The 17,848-nt window shown below is 45.5% G+C and overlaps 2 protein-coding genes across 2 annotated transcripts; one reads left to right on the forward strand and one right to left on the reverse strand.

The window, feature by feature from the left end:
- Positions 1-3,458: 3,458 nt before the first annotated feature.
- LOC125425414 (taste receptor type 2 member 41-like) lies at positions 3,459-4,952 on the reverse strand. The gene is made up of 2 exons (XM_048483020.1): positions 4,370-4,952; positions 3,459-3,467 (listed from the first exon to the last, which is right to left on the reverse strand). The coding sequence occupies exons 1-2, from the start codon at positions 4,808-4,810 to the stop codon at positions 3,459-3,461; spliced, it is 450 nt and encodes a 149-aa protein (XP_048338977.1). The 5' UTR covers positions 4,811-4,952.
- A 7,590-nt stretch (positions 4,953-12,542) lies between these two features.
- On the forward strand, positions 12,543-15,611 carry LOC125425415 (the record flags this gene model as incomplete). Its single annotated transcript, XM_048483021.1, has 3 exons — positions 12,543-13,115; positions 14,039-14,155; positions 15,372-15,611. Coding segments are annotated over exons 1-3 (930 nt in total), but the record flags the coding sequence as incomplete, so codon positions are not given.
- Between the last annotated feature and the right edge of the window lie 2,237 nt (positions 15,612-17,848).

Below are 17,848 nucleotides of genomic sequence, written 5' to 3' on the forward strand. Positions count from 1 at the left end.
AAACCAGCCCCAAACTGCCCTTTATCCATCAGAGATTAGGTCCTTCATGAGCCTGGGTTCAGTGAACTGATCTTACGAGGAAAACCTGCCATGGCTCATATGTGCCACGGCTCATAAAAGGAGCAGGCACGCTGTGCTTGGCATTTCAGTGGCAAGAGAGATCCGCGCACCGCTTGCCCGCCTGTCCTGCTGCAAAACATCTGAACAGCTGCTCTTTTGCAACCATGAAGCCAGCTACAGTGGGCCTCCTCTGGTCCCTGGCCCTCCTCACGATTGTCTCCGCCGCCTCCAACAGCTACGAGGAGAGGGTTCTTTGTTATGACTACAAGTTTCTCGCTGCTGTCAAAGAAGAATGCTCAGGATCCAGGAAAAGGAATCTTCATGATGTGCATTACCAAGAGGTATCAGGTAAGCATAACCCCAATCCTGTTTACAGGATGGCCTCAGGAGCAGCAGGACTATAAGGAGCAGCAGTGGCGTAGTGGTTAAGAGGCGGTGTACTCTAATCTGCAGGAAACCAGGTTTGATTCCCCCGCTCTGCCGCTTGAGCTGTGGAGGCTTATCTGGGGAATTCAGATTAGCCTGTGCACTCCAACACACGCCAGCTGGGTGACCTTGGGCTAGTCACAGTTCTTCTCAGCTCTCTCAGCCCCACCCACCTCACAGGGTGTTTGTTGTGAGGGGGGAAGGGAAAGGAATTTGTAAGCCCCTTTGAGTCTCCTTGCAGAAGGGAAAGGGGGGATATAAATCCAACTCTTCTCCTCTGCTTTGGAACAAGGTCTCCTGGTTACAGTGACGTAGGTATAGATTTTTATGAGGGGGTTCAGGTTAGGGTTAGGGTTAGGCCTAACCCTAACCCTAACCCTAACCCCTACCTGCCTCTGGGGGCATGGCCACGCCTCCCCAAGCTCCACCCCCAGCCTAAGTGCTTATAATTTTGGCAGTCCTTTGTCAAGCCAATCTGAAATGTACAAATACAAATGTCAATAAATAAAAGTCTATCTAATCCTTTCATTTTCATATAATTAAACAAAAATCCAAAGAACCCTCCCAATACACTTACAATTGTTGTATAAAGTATTCTTTTCCCTTACTCCTCTAGGAGCACAACTGTTTTTTCTTACACTATATAAAAAAATAAAACATTCATATTATTCAACTTTAAACCTAAATTTTCATATAAATAATAATACAACATTTTTCATTGTAAAAATTCACCTAGATAGTTTCCAAACTGAATTCAAATTTCCCTTGAATGGCTCTTCTTCTATTAGAGCAAACAAAAGGGGAGAAGAAAGAAAAAGAAGAAGATGAGGAATACATTCAAAATATATTGTTCCAAGCTTTTTTAAAAGTAATCAAATGCCTTTCCAAATACATAAACACACTTACTAAATAGTCCTTCTCTCTGGATATCAGGATCTCATGTGAGAGCACAATACAAGGGAGTTTCCACAGTATATACTGGTTAATTGTTCCCAGCTGTGGTATCAGCTGTAATTACAGAAATGCTGAGTAGTCAATTGCAGAATTGAGTCCTTGTGGGGCTGTTGTTCCTAATTCAAAGATCAACCTTGTCTCTCTTTGTTTTAATTTTCTTCTTATGTCCATTGAACAATCCCACGTAGCCACTGTTTCTATTACTGTAAATTTCAGGGATTCAGGTGAGTGGTTATTTGCCAAAAAGTGGTCCACCAAAGGAGCTCCTTGTACTTTGTTGTGTATTCTTGATAGATGTTCCAAAATTCTGACACGTATTTCCCTAGATGTTTCCCCTGTATACAACAAGTTGCATTCACACTTGATCATATATATCACATTCTTTGTTCTGCATGTGGAAAAATGCTTCAATGTTTTAAACCACCCTCTCTCCTACCTAAACTAGATCTTTCTTGGAAGTGCCTTTCTTCATACAGTCCTTCCTCAGAGGTAAGAACATAAGAACAAGCCAGCTGGATCAGACCAGAGTCCATCTAGTCCAGCTCTCTGCTACTCGCAGTGGCCCACCAGGTGCCATTGGGAGCTCACATGTAGGATGTGAAAGCCTTCTGTTGCTCCTGAGCACCTGGTCTGTTAAGGCATTTGCAATCTCAGATCAAAGAGGATCAAGATTGGTAGCCATAAATCGACTTCTCCATAAATCTGTCCAAGCCCCTTTTAAAGCTATCCAGGTTAGTGGCCATAACCACCTCCTGTGGCAGCATATTCCAAACACCAATCACACGTTGCGTGAAGAAGTGTTTCCTTTTATTAGTCCTAATTCTTCCCCCCAGCATTTTCAATGAATGTCCCCTGGTTCTAGTATTGTGAGAAAGAGAGGAAAAATTTCTCTCTGTCAACATTTTCTACCCCACGCATAATTTTATAGACTTCAATCATATCCCCCCTCAGACGTCTCCTCTCCAAACTAAAGAGTCCCAAACGCTGCAGCCTCTCCTCATAAGGAAGGTGCTCCAGTCCCTCAATCATCCTCGTTGCCCTTCTCTGCACTTTTTCTATCTCTTCAATATCCTTTTTGAGATGTGGCGGCCAGAACTGAACACAGTACTCCAAGTGCGGTTGCACCACTGCTTTATATAAGGGCATGACAATCCTTGCAGTTTTATTCTCAATTTCTTTCCTAATGATCCCCAGCATAGGAGTTTGCCTTTTTCACAGCTGCCATGCATTGAGTTGACATTCCCATGGAACTATCAACTAAGACACCTAAATCCCTTTCCTGGTCTGTGACTGATAGCACTGACCCCTGTAGCGTGTATGTGAAGTTTGGATTTTTTGCCCCTATGTGCATCACTTTACATTTTGCAACATTGAACTGCATTTGCCATTTCTTAGCCCACTCACCTAATTTATCAAGGTCCGCTTGGAGCTCTTCACAATCCTTTGCGGTTCTAACCACACTGGAGACTGTTGATACAGTCTCCAGTCTATCTGTAATCTCAAAGTCTGAAGAGCTATACACATCCTGCCAAGTTATGCTTTTGTACCTTTCATCACCATTCTCATTCTATTTTATTCTCTACCACATCTGATTGAGTTGATCCCTTTAAATCCGAATCCATTTTATTTATATCAGTAGCTAGCCATCTCCTGGGAAATACACCAGGTTGACAAAGCTGCGCCCAACATGGTGTGGTAATGAAAACAAGCCCACCTGCGTTTCCTAGCAGAACTCCTTGAAAACACACACACACCGTAAAACTAAGTAAAGCTTTATTGAAGAAAGTTAGAAAACATCAATTAAAAACAAGGCACATAGTTCAGTGCTAGCAGGATGCTTACAAAATTACAAAGCTAACTACCTACTGACTGAAATCCAAATACATAATAGTTGGTTCTTGAGGCACAAAGGTTCCAGACTTTTATACAAATGTGTTTCTGACGGTGTGGTATAGTGTGTATATTCCTTTAAGATATAAGTACTTAAGGACATGTAAAGAAGGGAAGTGCATGCAGCATCATTTCCCCTAGAGGGGGAAGGGGGAAGACATGTTCTCATTAGCCTAATTTATGGAGAAACAAACCACAACAAGAAAGGATAGCAAATGCAACACTTTGAGCAGGTTCCCTACAGCAAAACAGCAAAAGAAAAAATTGCTTTTGCAATTAAGTCTCATTGTGGCTGGACTTTATACAGCCACTGTATGCAGACGGGTGTGGAAGGTGAAGCAAATGAATGTGACAAATTGTATTTTTTAAATGCAGGATCAAGGTCACAAAAATCGGAAGTTTTCACCAGAAGGTCCAATGAGAGCACTCGTTACAGCTTTCATTAGGATAACATTCTGTGGGATTGTGCCCCAAGGGTTGTTCTGGGTCCTTCTTACAGAAAAGAATGTCCACTCTGTAGGGTCTTTCATACAGTTTAAGATGGTGCTTCACATGAGTAACATTTCAAATGATGTAGCATCCGGACACACCCCTGTTTCAGTTTGGGATTCACTAATATTAAGATGATGGCATGTCCAGAAAGATACACAGCATTCATATTTTGAAAAGCACTGATTGTCCAAGGATACTCATAGACCGAGGACAGTACAGGTTGTACAATGCCTGCTACAAAACTGAATAGGTACAAAACAGCAAAAGAAGCCAGAGCTTTGATGGCAGTCAAGTGAACTTGTGTGTTGAGATCCTTGATGCCAGTTCCACTGCTTTGCAAGTGTCTTATGTGCTTCCAAAGAGAATGTATTAGAAAGATGGATGATGACAAAAATAACATAAATGGAATGGTAGTGGGGGCAATGTAGAGAAGAAAAGAAAAATACTTACAAGCGTTAAGGGCTTCAAATGCTGAATTGCTGCTATTGCGTGAAAGTGATTCAAAGGAAAAACATGTTTCAGAGAAAACATAGTTTAAAATTGTCACAGTCATAATAGCCACAGCAGCAGAGAAGACCATGGAGCCAAGAAGCAGCCATGGGGCCAGCCTAGAGAATCTTTGCTTCATTTGGAGGAAAAGAGGGTGGGAGAAGATGCCAATCTTTACAAAGTACAAAACACTGAGCCAGGCAGCAAACCAAAGATCTAAAATGTTCATAAAAATCCAAATTGTCCTATTGATGGTGATCATGTACGTCTGGAAATAGGTGCGAATGAAAAAAGAATACAGAGTTATATTCAGAATTACTATAATCTGCAATGTAAACCTCAACAGACCAAGACAGCACAAGATCAAGTCAGCTGGAGATAATTTCCTCCTTCTGAACCAGTCGATACAAATGAAAAGGACAATAAATCCATTGGCCACCATTCCAAAGAGAGTATTCAAAACCAGAGCTGCAAAGACAATTGCTAGTATGGTAGACATCTTTCAGACTGCAAAAGAAACAGCAACACCGCCTTTGAAGTCCACAATTTCTCCAATGTTGTCTTTTCAATGCTGCAAATACCACAGAGCATAACATTCTGCCCTTCTATTTATGTCCAAAACATCTGGAGAGGTTGGTGTTGGTTTCCAGTGTCAACCGTGTACAGATGCAAATATTACTAGAAGGGATTTTGTTACCCAGTTTGCATTCTGTTCTCATATATCAGGCTTGTGTATTCTACAGAGATGCCAAATACAGTGTTAGCATTTGCTTTTGCAAATGAGCATGCACTATCCTTGTGGTATTTGTGGTCTTAAAACAAATATTTTTTCGAATGTTGTCTTATTCCCCCCACCCCACTCTACCCCATAAGCTTGGAAAGCCTTTCTCTATAGTTGGGCAGTGACTTCGTCAGGATAACTGTTCAGATAAGTTAATTTTTTGGATACTTAAAAGTAGAATGTTAAACTATATGGATGAAGAGCAAAGAGAACTTATCATTACAGCAAAGGTTACAAGATGACTTTGCACCCAAGCACATTGACTTCTTCACAAATGACCAGCTACAGGGACAGTGGCCACTCCTTCCCAGGGATCCCTCCATAGCCACCTTCCCAGCTGTTTAACTTCTGGTCAATGAGTTGCGCAGAGTTACAGAAAAACAGGAAAAGCAATTGAAAGTGAATGGCGCACACTGTCTTGGCAAAATTTCCCGAACTGACACTGCTTGCTTTGTTAACTTTGCTGAAATTTGCTAGGTCACTGCATTCATTGTCCATCATGCAGAGAATAACAGGAGTATTGCATCATCAGTTGTGCGAACGTCCGTAAAGACTGCACTGAACATTTCTGTGGAATAGAGAACTGAAATATTAGAACAAGATACAAATTTGGTAGCATAATCCTTTCCTGTAATATTTGCATCTCAGCTGGTCAGTCTATATTTACCAGTCTTGTAGTGGATGTCCAGGAAACAGAGACCTAATGACCAACACTAGGCTCTGGATGATCAGCACTGATGGAACAATATTATTGAACACCATGGTGGTGTGATAATATTGAACAACTGACTGGGGTCTGGGGTGGGCTTTTATAGGGAAAAATGTCTTGGGGCAAAGGAAATCCTTGAACAAAGGATTTTTCCTGCTGATCCAAGGTGAGGTAATGGTCTTGAGTGTCAGACCATTGACCTGATGGCTGACCCATTATCTTAATGACCCTTAATGGGCGTTGAAACATAGATGGTCACAAGAAGGATGAGTCAGGGGAGGACTTTTGAGTAGATTAAGAGAAGTAGACAAAAGAACAGGTTTCGCCCAGATTGTGCTGTTGTCCATATTCAAATTCTATTTCCTGAGTATGGGCCAGGCATGAGGAGGTGGGGGTGGGGGTGGGGGTCCTTGAAGCATTCTTGCCCACAAGTTCAGACAGTCTCAATATTGAGTTTCTGAATCCAAACAGACTCCTTTCAGGGCACTGTCCTGCCAAGTCTGACACGGCAGCATTCTGGGAGAAAGAGCATTCTCTCTCTTTCCGCACTGCTATAGGTCAGATTGGCTACAATTGATACCCTGACCTCATCCAAATCCAAATCCAAAACCTTTATTAGGCATAAAACCAGTGCCAAGAATTTCAAATACAATAAAAAGATCATTATTGCTCAACTTGCAGTACACAGAGTAAAAATATAGCAACAGCTTCAGAGATTTCAACATTAGAGTTATTTAGAAGCTTAGCCATTTTTATTTTATCAGAAAGGAGCATAAATCCTGTTGGTAACACAGTTCTCAAATCGGTTCTGATGTTGTTGTATTTTGAACAATGAAGCAGAATATGAGAAAGTGTATCAGTTGTATCAGGACAAAATTGACAGCAACGCTCATTTTGTGGAGTACCAGAGAAGCGACCTTGAAGATGTACTGACGGAAAAGAGTTACACCTTGCTCTAGTCACGACCCATCTGCAATTGTAATTAATAAGTTGTTGCAGGTATATAGCAGAGCTAGATTTCTGAGGGATAATCCCAAAGAATATTGGAGAGCAAGAGCTTTGCGCTTTGCTCAGGAGAAATTGGTACTCTTGATCAAATAATCTAGTCTTTAAGCGATGGTAAATCTCCGGAGCGGTGAGCATTTGTAGGGCCTCCCAAGAGAAGCCCAAGGAAAAGATCTTTTTTTTCAATATGTAGCCAGCATTTCGAAAGCTGAAGTTCTCTCATTTCTAACTGGGACAAACTGTTAGGGTCAGTGCAGAAACAAAGACGCAGCCAAAACTTAAAAGTTACAACCCATGCCCTTGTTTCTAATAAATGTTGCCCTGATTCCAAACAAAGAACACCATAGGGGACACAATGCGGGGTGCCAAAGATCTTATATAGGAAACTGGATTGGATGCTTTCCGATTTCTGGTGCCATGCTTGGATCCAGATGGGGATACCATACAAAAGGTGCTGGGCCACCTTAGCGTTAAACACCTTCAACGCTGCTGGTATGAATCTACCACCATTGATATTAAAGAATTTCAGTACTGCAGCGGATAAATTTTTGCAGGCTTTAAGGGTGTTATCTCTCTGTATGGTCCAGGTTGACTTATGATGGAATATTATCCCAAGATATTTGAACAATTTAACTTGCTCGATGTCAGCACCTTGGATAGACCATCTTGAAGGTCTAAAAACATTGGAAAAACCACAATTTTAGACTTAATTGGGTTAATGACCAACCTGTTGTTTGAACAGTATTCACCACACTTAGTCAGCATGTTTCTGAGACCAGATCTTGTTCTTGATAATAAAACTGCATCATCGGCATAAAGGAGAATAGACAGAGGCACACCGTTCAGATAGGGGCAATGAAAGTTGAAACTATTCAATGTGGGGGCAAGATCATGCAAAAAAGATTAAATAGCATGGGTGCTAATACACACCCTTGTTTTACCCCCTGAGAAACTGGTATTTTGGGTGTTAAAGATCCTGATGGTGTACACCTTATCTGGCAGGTGGGATTCCTGTAAAGAGATCTAATTAATAGGAGAAGCCCAGGTTCCATAGCGAGCTTCTGCAGTTTAAGCCATAGCAGCGATCTGTCAATAGAGTCAAAAGCCCCCTTAAAGTCAATAAAGGCTGCAAAAAGATTGGATTTTCCTCTACAGAGGTATTTGGACACAAGTGCTTCCAACATCATACAGTGGTCCAGGGTGGTCTTTCCTTTCGTAAAGCCAACCTGCTCTATTCCAATTGGTCTATTAGTTGAAATCCAATTCAAAAGATGGTTAAGTAAATATTTGGCATACAATTTACCTGAAACAGACAGCAGGCTGATTGGTCTGTAGTTTGAGGGGAGATTACGGTCACCCTTTTTAAACAATGGAATGATGGTTGCGTTAGTCCACATTATGGGCACTGAGCCAGAGTCATTCACAGTAGTGAATAAGGCAGCTAACAGAGGGGACCACCAATTGGGAAAAGATTTGTAAATTTCTGCCGGGACCCCATCTGGACCCGGAGCTTTATTAGTTTTAAGATTACCAATTAGTGTTGTAATTTCCTCCTCTGTTACAGGAGGCCACCTAGGAATATCATTAGACAAAGGGGGCTCAACCCTAAGAGTATCAGAGTTCCCATTATTGAAAAGATTACAAAAATAGCTATGCCATATTGGGGGGTCAATAGTAGAGATGATAGTAGTAGAGGAACTCATTCCCCTAGCAACAAGGCGCCAAAAGCCTCTAGTATCGTTTGAGCGGGCTGCCTGTATGAGATGCTTCCATTTCTCATTGGTTTGTTTATATAGCCCTTCGCGAAGAACACGCGATAGATGCCTCTTCAGCAGAAAATACTCAGCAGGAAGATTATTTAAACCTTGCTGTTTAGTCCTGCAGAATATTATTCGCATTTGCTTTTTTATAAGCCTACCCTCTTCAGAAAAATATGTGACAGTAGGAGTTCCTCGCAAAGAACCTGCTGGAATCGGCACTGCTAGAGCATCAACTAATTTCCTGGTCAGAACTTCAAACTTGCCAATACACTCAGCAGGTGAAGGAGATGATAATAGAGCATGCCTAAAAGACAGCATAAAGGGACTGTGTAATAGTGAATCTGCTTTAAATTTAGTTTCCTTATTCCAGTTAATTTTGTGCGGAGGGGATACTGGACTATTGTCATTCCTAATTGTTGATGCACAGGAAAATAATTGCAATACAAGTGGCATATGATCGCTCCAAACTTGGGGGGAAATCATGGCACGGTGGATAACATTAAAACAAGATTGTGAGACTAAAAGGTAATCGATAACACTGTTACCACGCGGAGAGAGATAAGTAAAATCACCCATATCAGTAAGCTGAACCAGCCCATTTAAAATAATTAAATCATAATGAAGACAGAATTTATTCATATTGGCGCCAGCATGGTTGCAGATGGTATCAGTTGAGAGTCTAGAGGCAGAAAAATGCCATGGTAGAGCCTCAGCTTCTAGGCCAGTCTGAGAAATAAGTTTCGACTCATCTTTACCAATTCTGGCATTAAAATCCCCTGCCAACAACAACCTGTCAGGATTGTAATTTTGAAGAATATCATTAACATAATTATATAAACCCGACCAGAGTTGGCCGTTCTCTGAGACCTCAAGACTAGGGGGAAAATATAGATTTATAATTAGAAAAGTACAATGCTCCCCACTTAACAACAATGATTGAGCCCACTGCTCAAAAGGTTGGAGTTCCTTAATAGTAAAAGGAAAATTTACAGAAGTAAGGATAGCAAGGCCAGATTTAAAACGCTCTTTTGTATGACTTTTAAAAGCTGAAAGATGATAGGTGTTAAACCCTGATAAATGTAAGGGGGGGCGGGGTAAGGGACCAAGTTTCTTGGAGCATAATTATATTGAGCCTGGTTAGGAGATTGGAAAATTCAACATCCTGGATCTTATTATGCCAACCAGCAATATTCCAAGCTACCCTGTTTCTCCTAATATAAGACATCCCCGAAAAAAAGACATAGTAGAGGTTTTGCTGAGGTGCGAAATATAAGGCATCCCCCGAAAGTAAGACATAGCAAAGTTTTTGTTTGGAAGCATGCCCGATGAACAGAACACAGGAAAAATAAGACATCCCCTGAAAATAAGACATAGCACATCTTTGGGAGCAAAAATTAACATAAGACACTGTCTTATATTTGGGGAAACACGGTATGATCTTTAAGCAATGATCAAATAGTCAATCTAATTCAATAAGTTTGTTTAAAGAGCCATTTGTGTCCTCGTAAACACATCCATTAGTCCCACTATTAGTTGCTTGAAGATGTAATCTATTCTTGAAGGGGGTTGAAATGTGTAGACCCATGGCTCTCACCAGCTGTTGGAGAACAGTTGGAAGAATTAGAGTTAATTCCAATATTAACAGACATAAGTTCCTGTGCCCAAGAGAGGCCTTCCGTCTGAGTGGGGTTATAAACATCTCTGAAAGCACGAGGATCCAGTTCGAGTTCTTCATTACTGGTCACAGAATAGGTCTCTAATTCAGATGGAGATGAGGATGAGTGGTCTCTGGGTATACACTCCAAAGAGGGCAAAAGTGAGCAAGTTTCTGAAATTTTAGTTTGTGTCGCTGCAGCAGGCAGACAGGGGTCAGGAATGCCAGCAGGCCTTGTAATCAGATTATTGTCCACTTGTAGACAGAAAAACAAGGGATCCTCAATTGGGTTCTGATTGCAGCCCACCTGTAGGTGCGCAGATGAAGCAGATAGAGCATCAACAGCAGAGGACTGACATCCATAAGGCACCAACTGGTTGGCTTTCAGACCCCCATCTGTATCTTTATCTGTAATAGTCTGGAAGTTCTTAGTTACATTGGGGGTTATGCGGGAAAACTTCTGTCTGCAGACTGGTACATCAGGTGGAATGAGCGGATGAATAAGAGTATTATGAAACATTCTTTTAACTATTACTCTTTGTTGAGCAAGCTTCCATTTTAAAGATTGTCCTAACAACAACTTAGGAATATAAGTAGTGTTAAATGATAATATAAGTCTTTGAGGACAAAAAGCAGGAAGGGAGCCAAAGGAGTCCAGGACCTTCACAGAGACTAGGTCGATATTCCTTCGATGGATTTGCATAAGATTACTGAGGTGATTTATTGCCAAGCTGGTTGAGTTCCAAACAGGGCGTTTATCCCTGAGATTAAATACATAAACACATACTTGCTTGGGCAAAAGAGTCAAAAATTGCCTTAGATGTCCTTGTAAACTAGGAGGCTTGCTGATTGTATTGCCAAAGTAATCTCTACGAGGACTGGGGCAATCTGTGGCAACCTCTCCACGGTGGGCAGACTGCTTATAGGAGATAGAAGACTGAGTACAACCTGTGCACCTGTTGTAAGACTGAGTATGGATGTTTGATTCAATCAGTTCTTTCAGGTTGTCAATTTTTCCAGCTACATTTTTTAAAACTGCTAAGAATTTCCTGTAGAGAAGCTGCTGCAAGGATACAAAGTGATTGCAAATCAGGCTCAGGATTAACTAACTGTTCATTGGACATGGAGTCAGGTTCAAAGTTAGAAGCAAGGTCCTTCTCAGGATTAATGGGGGAACTAACCCCTTGCTCTCCCGCATAGCCAGGAGCATGATTAATGGGTGCGTTTGTTGTTCCATGCTCTTCCACGGGAGATATTGTGACACTATGGTCCACTGGGCAGTTTGAGTCTGTCTGAAGCAATGTGAAGCGGTTGGAGACGGGTACTGCAAATTCCAACCCAGCCGAATTGGAGATGGTAGAATTTCCTCCAACAAGGAAGTCGTCAATCTTCAATTGCTTGTTGGCAGGAGGAGAGCAAACTTCTTCTAAACCACAGGAGCGTTTGCTAGGAGCCATGCTCCATGGGAATGTCAACTCAATGCATGGCAGCTGTGAAAAAGGCAAACTCTATGCTGGGGATCATTAGAAAAGGAATTGATAATAAAACTGCAAAGATTGTCATGCCCTTATATAAAGCAGTGGTGCGACCGCACTTGGAGTACTGTGTCCAGTTCTGGTCGCCGCATCTCAAAAAGGATATTGAGGAGATAGAAAAAGTGCAGAGAAGGGCAACAAGGATGATTGAGGGACTGGAGCACCTTCCCTATGAGGAGAGGCTGCAGCGTTTGGGACTCTTTAGTTTGGAGAGGAGGCGGCTGAGGGGGGATATGATTGAAGTCTACAAAATTATGCATGGGGTAGAAAATGTTGACAGAGGGCGTTTTCGCACACACTTTTTGTTCCAGAATAAAAGCGAACCGCATTGATTCCTTGCCTTTTTAATGTAGTTTCGTCGCTCGATGGCATTTGCACATGGCCCTGTAGTCACGCATCTTCCCCTTGCTTCGCGAGTCCCGTGTTTTTGCATCTCACAGGAATGCGGTGCAAACGACGAATCTGATTGGCTTGCGCGCAGTCCTTGGGCGGTCCGGGGGTGGGCTAAACGTTCCTTGCGTCACCCGTGAGGGCGTTGCCTCGTTGTCACGTGAGGACGTGACGTGGGTGGGTGAAACCCCTGATTGGCCGCCGTTAGCTCGATACATCTCGCGTTGATTGAGACGTGATCTCGTCGCCATTTCATATCGTAGCCTCGAGTTCTCGCGTTACCAAGGAGTCGAGGTACTGCTACCTGGTTAGTAGGTTGCCCTCACTAGTTGTGCCTCGCTTTTGCTACAGAACTGCTTTGTGGGCATAATATCAGATGGAAAGCCATCAGGTCGCAATGCCTCCGGACACAGAGGAGACAGAGCTGCTTCTTCTGGTTGTGACGCTTCTGTGCCACTGGACGAGGGTCGTGTCTGCCGCACAAGCCTTCATGCACGCCACGGATGTGCATGATAGTTTGCCGCAGGCTTCTGCACTTTCGCCGGTCAGTGGGCGCAGGGCGCGTGGGTCTCGCCGTTGGGTTGCCTTGGCCGCCGCCCCCACGCCGCGCCGCTTCTGGGTGTACCCGCACCGTAGCAGGGACTGGTGGTATAACTGCGTGTGGTCATCATGGAACGATGAGGAATGGCTCAAGAACTTCCGCATGAGCAGAGGAACGTTCCAGAGGATCGTTGACAGCCTAGCACCAGCATTGAGGCGCCAAGACACACGCATGCGGGCGGCGTTGCCCGTGGAGATGCGAGTGGGGATGGCCATTTGGTATCTGGCCAGTCCCAACTCCTTCAGGGAGGTGCGGCAGCAGTTTGGAGTGGGCACCACCACCGCTTTCGAGGCTGTCCATGAATTCTGTGAAGCCGTGAAGAACATCCTGTTCAAGAGGGTTGTCCGGTTTGCGGATCCAGTGGAGAAGGTAGGCTGACAGCGGGTTTGATAGTGCTACCAGTCGTGCACACTCTCACTTTTTGGGTGCGTGTCTCTTGGGTCTGGTGGCCCTGAGGTACAGTTTCGAATTTTCTTGAGTTTGATTACACAGAGTTCAGGCAGTGGGGGACACCTGTTCCCCTTTCTTTATTTTATTCGGAAATGGACGGGGGGAGGCGACTCCCGTGGTGGGTAGGCTTCAACAACGTCATCGGGATGCGTCTTTGCGACGTTCCGAACCCAGAGCGGACCGTCCAGGAATTGTGGGTATGCATATCTAATTTTGGAAGAAAAAGGGAGCTGTGGGGTGCGCTCAGGTCAGAGAGGGCAAAAATGTTGAACATTCTGGGGTCTGTCTTTGGGAGGAAGGGCTGGGGAAGGTTCCACCCAGGGGCAGATATCCTCACCGTGATCGCAGGGGTTGAGGCAGATATGGCGTTAAGAATTTGTTGTCGCATTTGAGTATCTTGGGGAAATGGCGCCCTCCGACACCACTCCTTAAGGGGCGGTTTCGGCTAAGCGCCTGGCATTGCACACTGTATTGGTACAGTTGCCAGGCAATGGGCAACCACAACCCACACAGGTTTGTGTGTGAATTTGGTGCGGCAGCATCTTTTTAAACTGGGGCCTGTCCTGGCAGTGCTGCGGTACCAGGACGGGCCCAGATTTTAATCCAGGGAGGGCCATTCAGCCAATTGGCCCTCCCGCCTTTTCTGTATTAAAAATAGAGAAGAGAGGAAATGAAGAAAATTCAGAGCAGGATATCTGATGAGGAGAGTAGCGCCCATGGCAAGGGGCATGCCTGCAGAATCGTCCCATAGCACACTCATGTGCCTCACCCTGCCGCTGTTCAGAGACACAGAGCAATGGCGCCATGACACTAACTGTCTGTTTTTCCCAAACAACCTCCAGGTTATGCGCGGATTTGCCAACATAGGCTTCCCACAGTGCGTCGGAGCAATTGATGGGTGCCACATACAGATTCTAAACCCATCGGACGCCCATGCGGACTACATCAACAGGAAGAGGGTGGCCTCCATTGTTCTTATGGCTGTTTGCGATGACAAAGGACGCTTCTTTGAGGTGGACATTGGTCACCCCGGTAGAAGCCACGACGCGCACATTTTCAGGGGTTGCCATTTCACACAGGCCATGGACAGGGGTGCCTTCTTCCCAGTTAACCCTGTATTGTCCATTCACGGCGTGGCTGTCCCACCGTTGATTTTGGCGGATGGCGCATTCCCCATGCGGAGGTGGCTTGTAAAGCCATACCTTCATCCACGGAACGCGATAGAGCGCCTGTACAACAGAAGAATGAGCAGGGCCAGATGTGTTGTGGAGCGTGCCTTTGGGCGATTAAAGGGGAGGTGGAAGTGCCTGTGGCACAAGTTGCCCATAAGGGTGGAGAGGGTTAACTCCCTGGTTGCCACTTGTGTTGTTCTACACAACCTATGCGAAGCGGAAAATCAGGACTCTCCGGAGAGTGAATGGCGGACTGGCCCCCTGCTAACTCAGATGGAAGAGCAGCAGCCCATCATAATTGACCAGGGTGAGGGGTCCTACTCTGAGGATCAGCATCTGGCAAGGGGGAAGGCGGTGAGGAATGCCCTGGCCACCTACCTCTACTGCAACCGCCCTGTGCAGCAGTAGTCTCCTCCGTTCATGTCTTGTACCATTGGTGTGTGCGCTAATGTGCAAAATGTGTATTTTTATTTTCCATAATAAAGTTTTTCCACTGATAAACCAAACCTACACGCCTGCGGTCTCTCAATTCTACCACACATCTCCCCCCCTCTCCACTCACACTTGGAGACAGCATCCAGGTGAACCACCTTTCAATTGCTAAAGGAATTGTCTCATGAGTTGATTAGTGGGTGCACGGTGCTACCTTTGGGAGGCGTGAAAAAAAGATGCGGTGGTTTGTACGGGGGGGGGGGAAACACTCCTGGAATTCAATGGTCCCTGGGCAAGCTCCAAGATGGGGTCATGACAGCCCCGACCTATAAACGCGGGCGGAAAATTGTATTATTATGAGGTATGTGTGGGAACATTGAGGCCTTAAGTGAGGACTGTGCACTGGAAGTTCATAGGACACTGCCAGGACTCCTGTTGCGTAACGCATGGATGCTTGTTTGCTGGGAGCACTCTAACAGCAGTTTCACAGCCTGTGCGCTGGAGGCATGAGGGACAGGAAGTTCCGGGGTTAAACATGCAACGTCACGTCGTTTTCCCGTTAGCTCACTAGGCTGCCCTTCCAAGGCGCCTGTGCGGGCTCGTTGGCCCATCCCCCTCTCGCAATTCTATCACCCTCAGTAACAGTGAGCACTTAAGGGTCGATATGTCGTCCTCTCGGGGTGTGAACTGGTCGGAAGAGGAGGTGGAGGCGATGATACTGTCTGTGATCAGCAGGGGGGTGGCGCCGAACCTGGTGGGTAGCGGGAAGGCTCCCAACAGGAAAATCTACTCCGGCCTCAGCAAGGCCATGGCAAGGAGGGGACACAACAGGAGCCCTACTCAGATTCAAAACAAGTGGAAAGCGCTCAAAAAAGAATTCTTAAAGCTGAGAGCGGCCTGCAGTGGAGAACCAAGCGTCGCTGGGAGGCCAAAGCACTACTCCCTCATGCGCGAGGCTTGGCTGAAGGCTGGTGGTCCCGAGCAGACATCGGAAATGAAGGGGGGTGAGTTTGGTAATTTTCCACAGCATGCTCTTGCAGAGACAAACCATTTTCTGGTTTCAAATGCACCTGCTAGCTTTAATCTGAGCACCACTGAGAACCAACCAATCAGTGAGATTGTGAGTTTAGCTAGAAGGAGTGTGACTTCTACTTTAGTGTTACAGAGCACTCTGCGGCAATGGGTCTGCTTGAGCACAACGATTAGAGGTGTGATTGTGTGAACGAGCAAATTGCAGGTAGCAATGAGCACTGTGCAGCGGTGGCTTTTGAGGTTAACAGCCAGAGCCAGACCACTCCCGGGCCGTGGTGCATACCCCCCCCCCAACGCGTGCGGCTGGTGATGTGAAGCCTTACCTTGTCAATTCAGGTTCTCATGAACAAGCCCAAATGTAATTGCTGTGTTTACTTTGGCCAGCCCCAGCATTTAAAGGCTGTGTCTGATCCAACCACGCCAAGTGCTGTCTTCTGAGGGTGGGCAAGTGAGAGGGGAATGTGATGCCCTTTGAGCATGCTGCAGTAGAGGAAGGGGGCCGGAGGGCACACTCTTTCTCCTCTTCCCTTACCACTTCCCTAGTCATGCAAATTAAAGCGGGCATGTGAGCACCGTTTATCTCCCCTCCCGCACATGCATGCTCTCAGTCTGGCCTTATGGTCTAGCTGCAAAGCGCATTTAAATCATGGTGGGAGCGCATTGTGACGTGAGTGTTTCAGGCCACTCTGCCTCTCCCGTAGCTTGCATTGCCGCAAAGTTTACCCATCAACGTGCAGAAAGGTTACACTCTTTAACCAACAGCGGACGCTTTGAAGAGCGCACCATATTCCCGGGCCCACCTTGAGAAACTTGATGTGTGGAGTCTAAGGCAAACTTTAAGAACTGGAAAAGAACTTTACAAACTTGAGAAAGTAAAGACATAGGGGAACTTGCATGCAGTTTGCCACGCCTACCCTTGTCTGATGGGAGCCCCACATGCTGGCCTCCTGTTCAATGAGGGTGGGAGAGGGAGAGTTTTCGAAAATTCACTGTTCAACGGCTGCCACGCACGCACACACGCGGCATGCAATGCATTTCCCAAAAACCGTGGCAGGTGTTTGACAGTGCATTTCCGCTGCACACACTGACAGCAGGGGCTCTGTTGAATGTGGGAGAGAGCGCAATTTTAAAAATTAGATGTATGTGGCTATCTGGAGCTTAAAGCCATGCATCCCCCTATTCCCTTCAGGAGCAGCTTCGCCCACCACCAAAACCAAGGAGGAGAGGAGCGAGGGGGCCACCCAGGTGCAGTGCAGTGAAGATGAGGGTAAGCCTACCCAGAGTGCCATGTTCTTTGGGAAGGGTGTTGCCGCTGGATGCCAACGTTGCCCATGTTACTGAGAGTTGTGTCCAGCATCTTCAAATGCTAACTGGCTCTGCAATCTCTCCATGTTTGCAAGGAATGTCTAGGGACACAGAGGGGGCTCTCACCACGGCAGGGCGCTCTGAAACAGAAACCACGACACGTGCAGTTGGCACTCAGACAGAGCCATCGCTGGATGCCAACTGTGAGCATGGAAAACCGGGCCGGGCGGGGGGTTGGTTTAAGCGGGTTGCGGCAGCAGAATTTTCTGCATGGAGCGGGATGGCTTGCGGTACTGAAGAGCTCTGAAGGGGGGGGGGGGACACAAGCAGCAGGAACCAGACCCCGCGCCTTGCATCATCTAAATTTTTAACTGTGTTATATCTTCCACACTCTTCAGACAGGGATCTGGAGCGCAGGCTGGCTGTGGTTGAGAAGTGGATGAACAGGAGGAAGGGGGCCGCCAGGAGGCTGCTGGAAAAGCGGAGGGCTGCAGAGAAGGCAGGCAAACCACATGGTGCGGCATCCAGCGAAACAAGCACCAAACTTCCCTAACCCATCTCCCGCGGCCCTCAGTTGTCTTAGCTGTAAATGCATTGCTTAAATCACACAATAAAGGCAATTGCAATTTTCACAAATGCTTGTGCATATGGTTTATTATCGCTTGCTGGTTACATCTCTGCAAAGCAGAGGATTGTCTGCTTTCCATGACC

This window comes from Sphaerodactylus townsendi, unplaced genomic scaffold (assembly GCF_021028975.2).
Source record: "Sphaerodactylus townsendi isolate TG3544 unplaced genomic scaffold, MPM_Stown_v2.3 scaffold_42, whole genome shotgun sequence".
NCBI classification, from domain to species: Eukaryota; Metazoa; Chordata; class Lepidosauria; order Squamata; family Sphaerodactylidae; genus Sphaerodactylus; species Sphaerodactylus townsendi.

Excerpts from the sequence above, each read along its gene's own strand:
- LOC125425414 (XM_048483020.1), bottom strand. The coding sequence starts at position 4,810 with ATGTCTACCATACTAGCAATTGTCTTTGCAGCTCTGGTTTTGAATACT.